The sequence below is a fragment of the Pseudorasbora parva genome, chromosome 25, assembly GCF_024679245.1.
Source record: "Pseudorasbora parva isolate DD20220531a chromosome 25, ASM2467924v1, whole genome shotgun sequence".
Classification (NCBI taxonomy): domain Eukaryota; kingdom Metazoa; phylum Chordata; class Actinopteri; order Cypriniformes; family Gobionidae; genus Pseudorasbora; species Pseudorasbora parva.
The window spans coordinates 26,859,371-26,873,859 of record NC_090196.1 but is presented as its reverse complement, the minus strand read 5'-3'; the positions used below and the strand labels follow the sequence as shown (position 1 = coordinate 26,873,859).

Below are 14,489 nucleotides of genomic sequence, written 5' to 3'. Positions count from 1 at the left end.
CTGGGTAGAATGCTAACGATATGCATTAAAACGATGCACTCCCAAAGTGGGCGGGGCTTAGCTGGCGTTGCTGCTTCTAATCAATATTTTGTCATTATATTAGTCACACATTTTATTTATATATTCTACTTAATATTAAAATATATTTGTATCTATATACGCTAAAACAAATTATAATACTATTATATACCTAATATATCACTATTAAGTGAAATAACTATATATTATGATATTTAAATAATAATAGTAATTACAATAATTTATTAATGTATTAATTTATATTTGTTATATATTATATGTAGCTATTAGGATAAAACTCTATATGTTATGATATTTAAATAATAATAATAATAATAATAATAATAATAATAATAATAATAATAATAATAATAATAATAATAATAATAATAATAATAATAATAATAATTACACAAATACATTTCATTATTATTAATATATTTTATTATATAAAAATCTAATAATAATGTTTTATATTTGATATAAAAACTAAATCCGTTTTCATTATTTAAAACAAATATATACATATACCTACTAAGATTTAAAAGATATGATCATGTTTAAATGATAATTGTAATATGATATGATTTTTTATTATTATATTATGTTACATTAAAATACATATTTCATATAGATATTAGGAGAAATAACACAAAATTATGATATTTAAATAATAATTGTACATAATTACAATAGTACATTTATTTATTATTAATTGTATTATATCATAAAAATGTTTTCTGTTTGATATAAAGTCTAAATTCATGTTGATTATTTAAAACAAATATATGCATACCTACTAAGAAAAATAATTGAACATGATCATGTTTATTGTAATAGGATGATTATTTTTTTATTACATTATAATACATTAAAATACATTTCATATACATATTAAGGCACATAATTAAATAATATAATTATGCATTTTTAATTCTAAAACATTTTTTATATTTTATATTTATTTTATATATTCATATGTAAAAGACAAGTCACAAACAAGTAACAGAAAGGACGGTATTATTCAAAGGCAAGGAAATTAAGTACAATAATATGCGAGATAATAACAGCGAACTAGGTAAGGGAAAATGTCTTACATAAATGCCTTTAAAAAAATAAAACTTGAAATAAAAAATCAACAACATGTGAAGTAAACAAAAATAATAAACAAAATGTCTTAACTGAAAGCATAGAACAAAAAACAACTTTGTGCATATATCCAAATATACTCATCTTGAAAATATTTGTGGTTAAAATGCAGTAAGTAAGCCATCTACAGTAAAAAAACATAAAAGGGGTCACGTGGTATCAGTTACTTTTCTCAGCGGTCTTCAAGATAAACCAATCACAGCATTTTGGATTCTAACGATAATTCGTTTTTTAAGTAACGTTTACAGATGCTACTGGAACCGCTTTCCGTTTGTTTAACAAGTAATATCACTGCATTCATAAAATTATAGTAATAATAAAAGATTTTACTTATGTCTTCGATAAGACAAAGCTCCTGATATTTGAATTACAGATTTCGGCGCCCCCGAGGAACACGGCCTTTTCAAACATTTGATAATTAGATAGAAAGAAGAAACGGTACACTATTTTTACAGTAAAAAAAAAGTATTTATTTTTATTATAAGCATATGAATTATAATTTTTAATAATACATTTCTCTATACTTTAAACTTTAACTGATACTGACACACTCTGAGTTTTGAATTACTTACATAAACGCTAACCATTCTAAAAGTTAATTTGTAAAAAATATTCTTTCATGTCCAATGCAACATTTACATGCATTTTTAATAAAGATTACCCTTCCAGGTCCTACTCCATAGACATCCATTTTAAATCAAGAAACATTATCAGTCAATAACACAGTGTATACTGAATATTTTATAGACTCACAATGAATTAAAAAAAACTATATAAGCAAGTCAGTATACTAAAATATCTCTTAATTAACATAAGGTGCCAATTTTAAGTCAGCAGACATCCACTTTGCACAACAGACTAACGGTCACATCATGTGTAGCCTGAATGAACCCATAACCATTGTGGTCACCTTGCATAAATACCACCATATCAAGTAGAAATCCACTTGTAAGCATTTTGTTGAGCCACATATTTAATCAAACAAGAGCCAAACTAATAATATCAACACACACATGAGGATTTGACTTCGTTTGGTATACAGTATACAGCATGACATATTAATCATGCCATACATTATTAGGAGAGTGAAGAACTGTGACAAAAGAAGTGAACTTGTGACTGGTACATGAAGTAATTGCTGGGAAATGTCGTTTTTCAGACTCCTAACTGTTTGTTTAGCCTGATTAGTGCATCGCCAATGATGTCCAACTCGTGTCTTAGTTCCTCCACCACGTTGTTGATGCTGGCCGTGTCCTTCAGAACATCTACGCTCTGTGTGTACGGGTTGTAGCGTACCGAGAATGGCCGCTTGATGGTCTTCGCGAACTCTCTATAAGAGCAAATGCACAGGGTTAATTTATTGACGGAATTATTGTGCTAAATGCTCAGATAATGTTTTTTTTGATTGACCACACACCTCATTTTGACTTTTGCTTCCTCAAAGGTGTCAGAAATAAAATAGACATCCTGGAAGGTGGTGATGATACACTCCTGTTTGCATGTCACGATGGGGTCAAAGGGCAAGATCCTGGCGTTTCCTGAAAGTGCATGCTGGAAGAAAAAGGAAATATATCATCTCTCTATAAGGTGAAAATCATGCGCTTTACATCCAGTAGAGAAAGCTTTTGTGTTTCGTTACCTTCAGCTCGCTGATGGAGGACAGCAAACCGGCCCCATAAGCTCTCAGCTTCCCTTCCTGCTTACAGAGGCCAAACTCCACCGTGAAGAAGTAACACTGAAACATAATATGGCAGTGATAATTACACATTTTGCATGATAAAATAAGTATTCGTAGAATATTCACATCAAAACACCTTTCACCAAAAGGTTAAATGTCAAATCTCAAGGCCTGTTATTACTTACAGTAGCAAGTTTCTGTATGGAGTCATCCGATGCCCCCAGTGATGCGAGACCAATCTCCTGACTGAACTGAGCAAAGCTGGGCTCGGCCAAAAGAGGGACGTGTCCAAGCAGCTCGTGACATGTGTCTCTAAAACAGACAGACATATTCAGCTATACTGTATATATGATCACACTATAGATTAGGGTTCAATTCTCAGTATCAACTATGACCTTTGCCTCAATAAACAGCAAATTACTGCTTATTAATAGTTAGTAATGTAGTTGTTAACTTTAGGCATGGATGTTGGGACCACTGTATGTGGATAGGACAAGACCCTCCCACTTTTTAAGACCAATGATATTTACCTCTATTATATATATCTCTAATTAAGCACATGTCTGTTCACTTACCCCTAACAAATAAACACTTTATTATTAAACACACGTTAGATGCTTTATTTCCACTTTTCTAATATTTTCTTCATTTTTATTGAGTTCGCCAAAAGGCGGATTTGAACCTGGAGGTGATTTGCGTCAAAACTTTCTGCCATGTAATTTACCCATGTGCTTTACCCTGTGCTTTACTGCCACTGAAATTTGATGTAATTGCATCTACTCCAGTAAAACATTTCTGGGGGAGAACCCACACACATTTTTTTTTTTGCTGTCCTTGTTAGCGTGCCCCCCTTCAACGCCGGAGACGGCGGTACGAATCCCACCCAGAGCAGGTCGAATAGGGCCGGTTACATTTGGTACCGTGACCCGGATGCGAATGAGGTTTAGGGGGTGAGTGTAACAAATACAGGCCATTTGCATGAAAACCTCACTCTACTAGTGACTGAACTAAAGGCTATGCTCTTTAGCGTCCTTGTTAGCGTGCCCGCCTCCAACGCAGGAGACGCCAGTTCGAATCCCGCCTGGAGCAGGTCGAGTAGGACTGGTTGCATTTGGTGCCGTGACCCGGATGCGAATGAGGTTTTGGGCGGTGAGTGTAACACATACAGACCAGTAAGGGCTGTGCGTGTAAACCTCACTCCCCTGGCCTTAAGAGGCTACAGTCTTTAGCGTCTTTGTTAGCGTGCCCACATCCCACGCCAGATCCCACAAAGGGCAGGTCGAGTAGGAACGGTTACACATGCAGAATAATGTGCTTTATAAGAACTAATAAACAGCCAATATCCTAGTAATATGCATACAGATAAGAAGTTAATAGCCAGAATTGGACCCTAAACTAAAGTGTTACCGTATGGTTACATTTTGTTTTCATGGTCCCCTTTAGACATTCTATTGACTAAGTAACCTTGCTCCTACATGTCAACTAACTCTAGAGTATTAGTCTGTTAATAGCCTGTTATGTTAATGTTATGTGTTTGGGTTTTGGTAAAGAATAAGTTGACATGTTACTGTAAAGTTATTTATAGTCATTGGACCATCAACATAAAGTGTTATTTGCTGTATATGGTGTATATAAACATAAATAAACTTAAATATATTCACACACACACGCACACATTAAATATAAAATATTGTATACAAGAACATACAAATAAATTATATTATACTTCAAATAATGTAATACAGTGATGATGATAATATCATCATTTATAGGCCCTGCATGTATTTATATAATTCATTTGCAAATATTGATTGTTTGTGTACTCACGGCTCGGGTGTGTAGAGGGGGTCTGAGCTGTGTCGGACATATTGAGTGCAGTGAAACACACGGAAGGCAAGACCAGCCAGAAAGTCTCGTGGGGAGAGATACCCAGCCACAGGCCTGATGGTAAATCCAGTACGCTCTGAAACAGTTTATCAAGCAAAGTTATTGGAATAGTATTCTATAAATCCTGCATCCCCAGCATGATGAACTGACATCCTGTCACCTGTCACCTTTGAGGAAGCGCGAGACATCCTCCAGCTGTGGGATGTTGTCCTCACGGAAGTCGCAGTATTTGGTGAGCAAGGGCAGGTTCTTCAGGTACTCTCGGCAGGCGTGTGTGGGGTAGAGCTTATTCAGCTCCCTGAACACAACTCCCCATGTTTTCACCTCCTCCTCTGTGAACTCAATACGGGGAATGGGATCTCCACTGATGGAAGAGGAAACCAAACCATTAGGCTCCATGAGGAAACATTAGTATCTTAGATGGATATATACAGTAGATAGATAGATAGCTAGATCAGTATTAATATTACGTGCCAAAACACATTTGGAATTGCGAAATATATAATATATATATATATATATATATATATATATATATATATATATATATATATATATATATATATATATATATACTGTACATACATACACACATACATATGTACCTACATGGATACACACGTATATAGTGTATATATACATGCTTGTGTTATATATACATAATAATTATACATAGTACACACACACATTATGTAAAAACAAACTTTTATTTTGGATGCAATTAATCGCGATTAATCGTTTTGACAGCACTAATATATATATATATATATATATATATATATATATATATATATATATATATATATATATATATATATATATATATATATATTAGGGTTGTCAAAAAGATTAATAGCATCTAACATAAAAGTATCTGTGTGTATTTGTACACACATGCACGTATATATACATTTGATATTAAAGTATATTTTAAGATAAAGAAGTTACAAAAAAAACTCACTGTTTGTAGCTCATAGCCAAGTCTGCAAAATACTTTCTCCTTTTTCGATAGACATTGTCCTTGAATCCCTGTTAAAACCGAAGCAAAACAGTAAGCGACGTGATGACATCATGCATCATAATTCAGATTAAAGTTGCCACACTAACCGGGTGATCCGCGTCCAGGTCTGATCCATACATCAGCACTCGATTCGCACATTTATCCAGATCGGAAATCTTCTTCGGGAACCACGGCACATTCTCCATCTCTGAGGAAAAAAAAGAAAGAAAAAAATTAAGTATTTTTATAGTAGGCCTAATAAAAAAATTAAATTTAACATTTTTAAAAAAGTCACATAAATGTCATAATCAGTTCATGTACCGCTTTCTTCCGGGAGGCGGTTGTCAGGAGCGTCCATCTCGAGCACGTTCACGTGTTTCCTCAGCAGCTGGATGATCTCGTGCAGCTGCTCGCGGTTGCTATCGCAGTCGACGAAGATTTCGAACTCCGAGTTGCGCCTTTTGGATTTTCTGGACTCAATGTGCACAAGGTTAACGTGGTTTTCCTGTTGATTTATAAATGACGGTTAATAAGCATAACGTTTTTAATCAAATAAAGGAACGGAAGAAAATCCCAACAAAATCAATCTGTGCTTCACCTGGAAAAGTTTTAGTGCCTTGACAAGCCCACCAACTTCATTTTTCAGAGAGAACACAACCGCAGCCCGACCTCTCTCCGTGGACGCAGTTTTGTTGTCTTTATTCTCGTCGATTTTAGGAAAAGCTGATTTGTTCATCTGTAAAACACGTGCACAGAATCAGAATAGGTAACCACAATCACTTATTGCTTCACATGACTTGATGTTTATTTGTAGCATCAACAACATCCGCTCATTTTAAATCCAAACCTTAGTCATGTGCTCACGGCTTGTCAATCAGATCATGTGGATTAAAGAAAGAGTGTCGTAAACAACACTTAATCGCCGAGGGCACACATAGCCTACAACTTTCTTTGTATTTTCTTTGCCCCACTTTATATTAGGTGGTCTTAAGTACTATGTACTTACATAAAAAATAAGTACAATGTACTTACTGTGTTCAAATTGTATTGCAAAACACCTTTGCTGATATTGAGGTGGGATACGGGTAGGGTAAGGGACAGGTGTGGTGGTGTGGGTCAGTTTAAGGGTAGAGTTAGGGACAGGTGTGGTGATATGGGTCAGTTTAAGGGTAGAGTTAGGGACAGGTGTGGTGATATGGGTCAGTTTAAGGGTAGAGTTAGGGACAGGTGTGGTGGTGTGGGTCAGTTTAAGGGTAGAGTTAGGGTCAGGTGTGGTGGTGTGGGTCAGTTTAAGGGTAGAGTTAGGGACAGGTGTGGTGATATGGGTCAGTTTAAGGGTAGAGTTAGGGACAGGTGTGGTGATATGGGTCAGTTTAAGGGTAGAGTTAGGGACAGGTGTGGTGGTGTGGGTCAGTTTAAGGGTAGAGTTAGGGTCAGGTGTGGTGGTGTGGGTCAGTTTAAGGGTAGAGTTAGGGACAGGTGTGGTGATATGGGTCAGTTTAAGGGTAGAGTTAGGGACAGGTGTGGTGGTATGGGTCAGTTTAAGGGTAGAGTTAGGGACAGGTGTGGTGGTATGGGTCAGTTTAAGGGTAGAGTTAGGGACAGGTGTGGTGGTATGGGTCAGTTTAAGGGTAGAGTTAGGGTCAGGTGTGGTGGTGTGGGTCAGTTTAAGGGTAGAGTTAGGGTCAGGTGTGGTGGTATGGGTCAGTTTAAGGGTAGAGTTAGGGACAGGTGTGGTGGTATGGGTCAGTTTAAGGGTAGAGTTAGGGACAGGTGTGGTGGTATGGGTCAGTTTAAGGGTAGAGTTAGGGACAGGTGTGGTGGTGTGGGTCAGTTTAAGGGTAGAGTTAGGGACAGGTGTGGTGATATGGGTCAGTTTAAGGGTAGAGTTAGGGACAGGTGTGGGGGTGTGGGTCAGTTTAAGGGTAGAGTTAGGAACAGGTGTAGTGGTATGGGTAGGTTTAAGGGTAGAGTTAGGGACAGGTGTGGTGGTGTGGGTCAGTTTAAGGGTAGAGTTAGGGACAGGTGTGGTGGTATGGGTCAGTTTAAGGGTAGAGTTAGGGACAGGTGTGGTGGTGTGGGTCAGTTTAAGGGTAGAGTTAGGGACAGGTGTGGTGGTGTGGGTCAGTTTAAGGGTAGAGTTAGGGACAGGTGTGGTGATATGGGTCAGTTTAAGGGTAGAGCTAGGGACAGGTGTGGTGGTGTGGGTCAGTTTAAGGGTAAAGTTAGGGACAGGTGTGGTGGTGTGGGTCAGTTTAAGGGTAGTTAGGGACAGGTGTGGTGGTGTGGGTCAGTTTAAGGGTAGAGTTAGGGACAGGTGTGGTGGTGTGGGTCAGTTTAAGGGTAGAGTTAGGGACAGGTGTGGTGGTGTGGGTCAGTTTAAGGGTAAAGTTAGGGACAGGTGTGGGGGTGTGGGTCAGTTTAAGGGTAGAGTTAGGAACAGGTGTGGTGGTGTGGGTCAGTTTAAGGGTAGAGTTAGGGACAGGTGTGGTGGTGTTGGTCAGTTTAAGGGTAGAGTTAGGGACAGGTGTGGTGGTGTGGGTCAGTTTAAGGGTAGTTAGGGACAGGTGTGGTGGTGTGGGTCAGTTTAAGGGTAGAGTTAGGGACAGGTGTGGTGGTGTGGGTCAGTTTAGTGCATTATATCAAATGATTAATTAAAATGTTAGTACACAGTAGTTAAGGCCACCTAATAAAAACAAGTGTTGCTGTCTACACTAGATAGGGCACGACACCACACCTAAAAGTAAACTGATGCCTTTCTATTACTAACATACTTCAAGCACTCGTGCTCTTCTGATGAAAAACAAATGGAAATTCCAATGAGCGCTTTGTCACGTCCAGCGTAGACATGGTTTAGACATGGTTTATTAAGGTCCAGTTCACACCAAGAAATGGAATGATAAATATAATTATAAAGATAACTATATTAGCATCCACACCAGCGGATGATGTCGTTCTCTGCAAGCCACAGTCACACTAGACTTATACAGTCTACTACAGTCAACTACAGTCAACGGATTCATTGAATAAACACAAAAAAAGACAAATACATTAAAAGAAACTGATAAACTTTTAATGTACCCCTCCCCCCCCCCCAAAAAAAAATCACTAATAGCCTACTAAATTTAGCTAAAAGAAGAAGCAGATTAATTAAGTAATATTCCTTATGGTAAGATAGGATTTGTCATAGGAGAAACTCCCAAATCAAAAAATGTAAAATGCAGTTGAAAGGCATGCGGTCATGACGTCTCGCCCTGAAGTCTTTTTTAAAACACGATTTCAACATATAACAAATAGTAATACCTTCAAAATGCAATAATAATAATAAATACATAAATAAATAAAAAATACAATCTACTCGACTTTACTGCAAAAATATCGTTATTTTAATTAAGCCAAGAGGTCCCGCCATGACATCATCTACTGGTCGCGTCTTCACGTGATGCGAATTCAGAGTTCAGAGTTCACCAAACTTGAACTTCGGAATGCAGCGAAATGCGAAACTTTCGCGGTCTGACGTTTAAATCTTAAATGGAAGACTGGAAGGAAAAGAGCGGTGTGACTGCGCGCGTGCCTGTAAACTCGAGCGTTTAAAGCAGGATTTAAAAGCGTTTCTCTGTGACGTGTGAACTCTGCTTTTCTTTTATAATCAGAACGATTTTTAGAACTATCGTTTTTTTTTAAATAGTTATCGTTCTTGGGTGTGAACGGGCCTTTACTCGGTCAACTGAGGGGTTTGTTTTTAATCCTAAACCACAACGAAGTCCAGCTGCGAACAGGTCATCCGATTAAAGGTGCTGGTTCCTGCGTCAGTTCAGAACCACGGACAGCGCCAGTCATCATGACCTGCTTAACACCGCACGAGCCCTTCCCCAATGTTGCAGACTTGGGATTAGGTTCCAGAAATCATAACGAGAATTATTATGATTAGTAAACGCGGAAACATATATGATGTATGTGAAGTACAATGGAGCGCCAACGCCAGTCCGAGTGTCAACCGAACCCTCAATGTGCGTCAGGCAAGATATAATGAAAGAAGAAAAGGATCCAGACACTAAAAGTAGGCAGAAACTCTTTTTATGCACTAAAACGTTTATTATTGTATTTACTCGAGGTCAGATGAAGTAGCCATACAAATTAAATGAGTTTATTATTTATGTAGTTTATTTTACATGTAATGTAAACAGAATTAATCAAATGTAACGCCATGAGAGTACAAGTGGTATTACTAATTACCAGTAATTATTTGGTAAATTATTAGTATTCGAAAATAGTAATAATTTTAAAATGTTATGAATTAAACATGCAGTGCTTTTTATTTAATACTAAGCTTTAATAAGTCGTGTTATATGAAAATTATGAATTTTATTGAATATAAAATATATTTTATATAGTTAATTTAATTTAAGTGTAATTTTTTAAATTCCAAAAAAGCAGTTAAGCGACCCCAAAGCTTGTCGTGTACTGACCATGTTTCTTTTATCACGCATGTGGCAGAGTAATCGTCCCTGTCCTCGTCTTCCCGACAGCAGGATCCCAGACAGCATTAGTGCATTGACCGTGGCACGGCTCAGAGTCCTGCGATTCACCGTCTCGCTTCAACAAAGACAGGCCAGTGTCTGTCGTCTTAAAACAATCCCATTTGGAGAGCGAGGAAGCCTATTATTAGCGCCCTCTTGTTTTAATCTAACACTGGGATTAGGCTGCAATTAATCTCTCTTTCACGCACCTCTTTTAAGAGTACTTAATTTGATGCATCTTTAGATTTGGTGCACGGAGGATTGGAACATATCATTGATAGCAGCATCAAGCACGGATATGTTAGACACTTCACCGGTCACCTTCAGTTTCCTCGGCACTCGATGCTTCCCAGAAATCTTAATTTGGCTTTTATAAGAAGACTTCAAAAATGTTTTTTTTGCATAGAAACTCCGGGGTCCCTCACCTGTTGAGAACTTAAACTCTCACCTAACATTGCAAATTGACCAACTGAGTAGTTAAAAATGTTAAACGTGATAGGAATGATGGGGAAAAGCGCTTACCTCATTGTTAAGTTGCTTCTCTTCCAAAGTCAGACCAAGGTTCATAGAGTCAAAAGATCTTCCTCTGCGGGGTCCCTCGCTTTTAGTTGAGTACATGCTGGTGTTTCTTATTATTTAAACAAGCTTGTCAATGACTGCAATTGCTGTACTCCAACCAGACTGTGCGATTTGCTATTTATGAGGAGCTGAAGGGGGGAGGAGGTTTGGGGAGTTAATCTTCCTCCTGACAGCAAATGGAAAATGAGCAGCTTCTCACGTCATGGGGATATTCATACGAGAGATGTACCTTTTCATATTCTCTTTGACGTTCTGCACACACACAAAAAAGACGTGTGTGTGTGAGGAGAGCCACTCCGCTGGCAGGAGTTAGGAACAAAAAAAAAACGCCTACAGAAAAGTCTCTCCTGAAATCTATCTGCAAATGAAAAAGCTAATATTATAAGAGCATAAGCTTATCGTTTTACAGGCGCACAATTATGATACTACACCAAAAGATTATATTTGCAAATATTTAGACATCTTAAATAAAGCACGTGCTAGATAGTGGATTTCAATATTTAAAATTTAAAATGAAACCATTAAATAAATACTGTAAAAAAGGCCAATTATTATACTTTTAACACCATAGTCAACATGCTTTTCCAGAGGTGTTTCTTATACACGAACACAGATGCGATTGCTGAAACATATTTGCACCATATTAAATAATTACAATATTTTACTATTGTCATTTAGAAAAAAACACTAGAAATTTGAACCGCAGTATTTTTCCCTAGTATGTAAAAACATTCAAATATTGGCCGGTATTTTATTAAATTAAACATTTTATGTCTCGTTTTGGCTTAGCTGATGTAATTATGTGCTCTATATAATATTTGATATTGTTCATTGAAACAAAAACATTTAAAATTTCAGCAATAATTACCATTCAAAAGCTTGGGGTCAATAAGATTTGTCAACGTTTCTTGAAAGAAGTCTCTCATGCTCACCAAGGCTGAAATCAGAAATACAGGAAAACAATAATATTGTGAAATATTCCAGTTACAATATTCCAGTTTAAAATGTTCTGATTTGAATATATTTTTAAATGTGATTAATTCCTGTGATGCAAAGCTGAATTCAGTATCATTACTCGAGTCTTCAGTGTCACGTGATCCCTTAGAAATCATTCTGATATGCTGATTTAGTTGCTAAGACACATTTATTACACTGTAAAAGGACGCAAAATCTTTACTTTACATCTTTACTCTCAATTTAAATCAATTTAATGCATCCTTGCTGATTAAACTATTAGATTTTTTGTTTTTTAATTAACAAAATCTCACTGGCCCCAAACTTTTAAACAGTAGTTTACAATTAAAATTCTTTGCTGGAAAGCCAATTTATTAATATATAGCCTTTTTGTTTTCTATATTGCAAACAACTAAATACTTAAATACAGTGGGAGGTAGCAGTGACTGTAACCACTTCATGATATTTTAAGAGGATTCACTTAAATCTACAGTGTTTAACTTTTTTAGTTTATTCTAAGCTAAAAACACTTAGTTCTTTCAAAAATATATGTGCTCATTAATTTACTTCTTTCAAGTAATAAAGTATTTTCATAAGTTTATATGCCATTGAAAATACATACGGGTGAGGGGTTCGAATGTCGGTCGCCATGTTGTCCCTTCATCTTGAAAGTACATTAGCCAAAGAGGGACATACCCGTAAATTCAAGCTTCCCTTTTCGCGTTTTAACCATAGACTGTAAAAAAATATGGACGTAGTGTCCGTGACGTCACCCATAGGATTCTGATAAGCCGTTCTGAAGCTTAAAGTAGGGGGGAGCTGGGCGTTGCCATCTTGTGAGCGAGTTATCGCGTGTCACTCCCGGATAGCAGAAAATGGGCAAAAAGGCGGGATGTGCGCGGAGCTGAGGTGACGCAATGACTATAGACAGCGGAGAAATGGCCATCCACCTGTAACCACGCCCTTAATTATGCAGAACTTTAAGGCTTTATATAACGTAAACGAATGAGTTGTAAAAAAAATTCACCCCCCTCACAGTTGTCATGAAGATCAAAATTAGCCTTATAAGCCAAAACCATAATTTGTACCAGGCTGTAAACATGTTTTTTTCTGCTGTAAAGTTGAGAATTTTAACATGGGGCTCAATGAGATTCTGCTCCCTTCTGAAGCCTGCCTCTTGTGGCCAGTTGAGGAATTACAGTTTACATTCCTTCCGTATTGGCTTCAAGAGAGATCGCGGGAGGTTGCCACTTGGTTTTAACACTCGATGGCAGTCATGAACAAGGTCGAACTGGAAGCCATGTTAATCTTGGACTAAATCGGCCACCGTAGGAGTTAAAACGAAATCAGAATTGAGAGGAACAGAAACTAATATTCACTGGATTGTCATATACCTTTACACCGCTAGATGGGGAAAATATCACACAGTGTAGCTTTAAAGGAAGTATATGTAAGATTGTGGCCAAAACTGGTACTGCAATCACTATCCCCTCTCCCCCTCTCCCTGACTCGAGGTTGCCAGATAGGCTGCAGGATCCAGCAGGAATGTTTGTAGATCTGCAGCTGTGGTAACTAGAGCAGATCTGGCAACCCGGATGCCGAAACACTACTGACTTCGTGATTGGTCGATAAGTGGAGGACGGAGGGTGGATCAGTTGAGGGCTGCAACAACAACTTTTAAATGACAGTATCCTGGCCGGACTACTGTTGTCAGTGATATAAGTATTTGAGATCAACATGATTTCTTAATGTCTAGTGACATATCAGGGCCATTTTAGGATTAATTGAAATACATTTCTTACATACAGTTCCTTTAAAAGAATCCTAAAGATGTGCTCTGAAGTGAGACACGGGACTCCACTTGGCGAATCGTGGCTGGTTGCATGAACTGCTAAGACTAGTCTTACAATTTAGTTGTTAATTTTTTTCTTTAAGACTGGTTATACATTAAGTCAGTTACATAAAACTTAAATTGGTCTAATTTGAATCCAGATAGTGAGACTGATTACCCTTTGGCTAACTGTTAGTTGGTCAGAGTAGTTTTTAGACAGTCTTAACATAGTGGATGTGCTTATGCAACCCGCCTCTGGATCTACAGGATGTTTTCCTTCTCCTTGTCCCACCTCAGTGTCATGTGAGCTTTGCGCCACATCCAGGGGTTAAATTCTTTTATAATGTTAAATTACGGTAAAAGCCCTCAAGAGGATGATCTCTCCATCCAGAGCAGCGGATCTCATTAGGTTTACTGGATGTGCTGATGTACTTGTCCATCTGGGGGATTGCGCATCTTTTGGGCTTTGAGGTGTAAATTTCTCAGCCTTCCTCTTCTTTGGTCACATGTGACAAGCCTGTATTGGGTGGACTTTAGTCAAGGTTTTCGTGACGGGTCACATACTTCACACAAACCTGAGATAAAAGCTGTGGTGAGCAATTTTAGTTATGGTCCAACATTGTAGTCTAAATTAACATGTTAATTTAGGTCAATACATAAATAAAACATTTTAAAATGTGCAAAATTGCAAACATTAATTATATAAATATCGTCAACCCAACATTGTGAGGTGCGCTTACACTAGTGAAGGGATCGTGAGCTGACACCCTTGCCTCTTCATCATATGTATCCTATCCTTTTGAATGATTTTTAATAACCTCATTAATGAAATAATCAGTTATTACCCTTTCGAAATGAATACATTTTATTTGA

General features: G+C 37.3%; 1 protein-coding gene across 2 annotated transcripts; it reads right to left on the bottom strand.

Annotated features, from left to right (window-relative positions):
• Positions 1-1,030: 1,030 nt before the first annotated feature.
• On the bottom strand, positions 1,031-10,909 carry tph1a (tryptophan hydroxylase 1 (tryptophan 5-monooxygenase) a). 2 transcript variants are annotated; one of them, XM_067437030.1, is made up of 11 exons: positions 10,775-10,909; positions 6,331-6,468; positions 6,054-6,237; positions 5,840-5,940; positions 5,694-5,761; positions 4,900-5,096; positions 4,673-4,808; positions 3,031-3,157; positions 2,807-2,902; positions 2,585-2,718; positions 1,031-2,497 (listed from the first exon to the last, which is right to left on the bottom strand). In XM_067437030.1, the coding sequence occupies exons 1-11, from the start codon at positions 10,868-10,870 to the stop codon at positions 2,323-2,325; spliced, it is 1,452 nt and encodes a 483-aa protein (XP_067293131.1). In that variant the 5' UTR covers positions 10,871-10,909; the 3' UTR covers positions 1,031-2,322. The 2 variants fall into 2 exon arrangements, with proteins under 2 accessions (XP_067293131.1, XP_067293132.1); XM_067437031.1 differs by lacking the exon at positions 10,775-10,909 and adding an exon at positions 10,202-10,307.
• Positions 10,910-14,489: the final 3,580 nt, after the last annotated feature.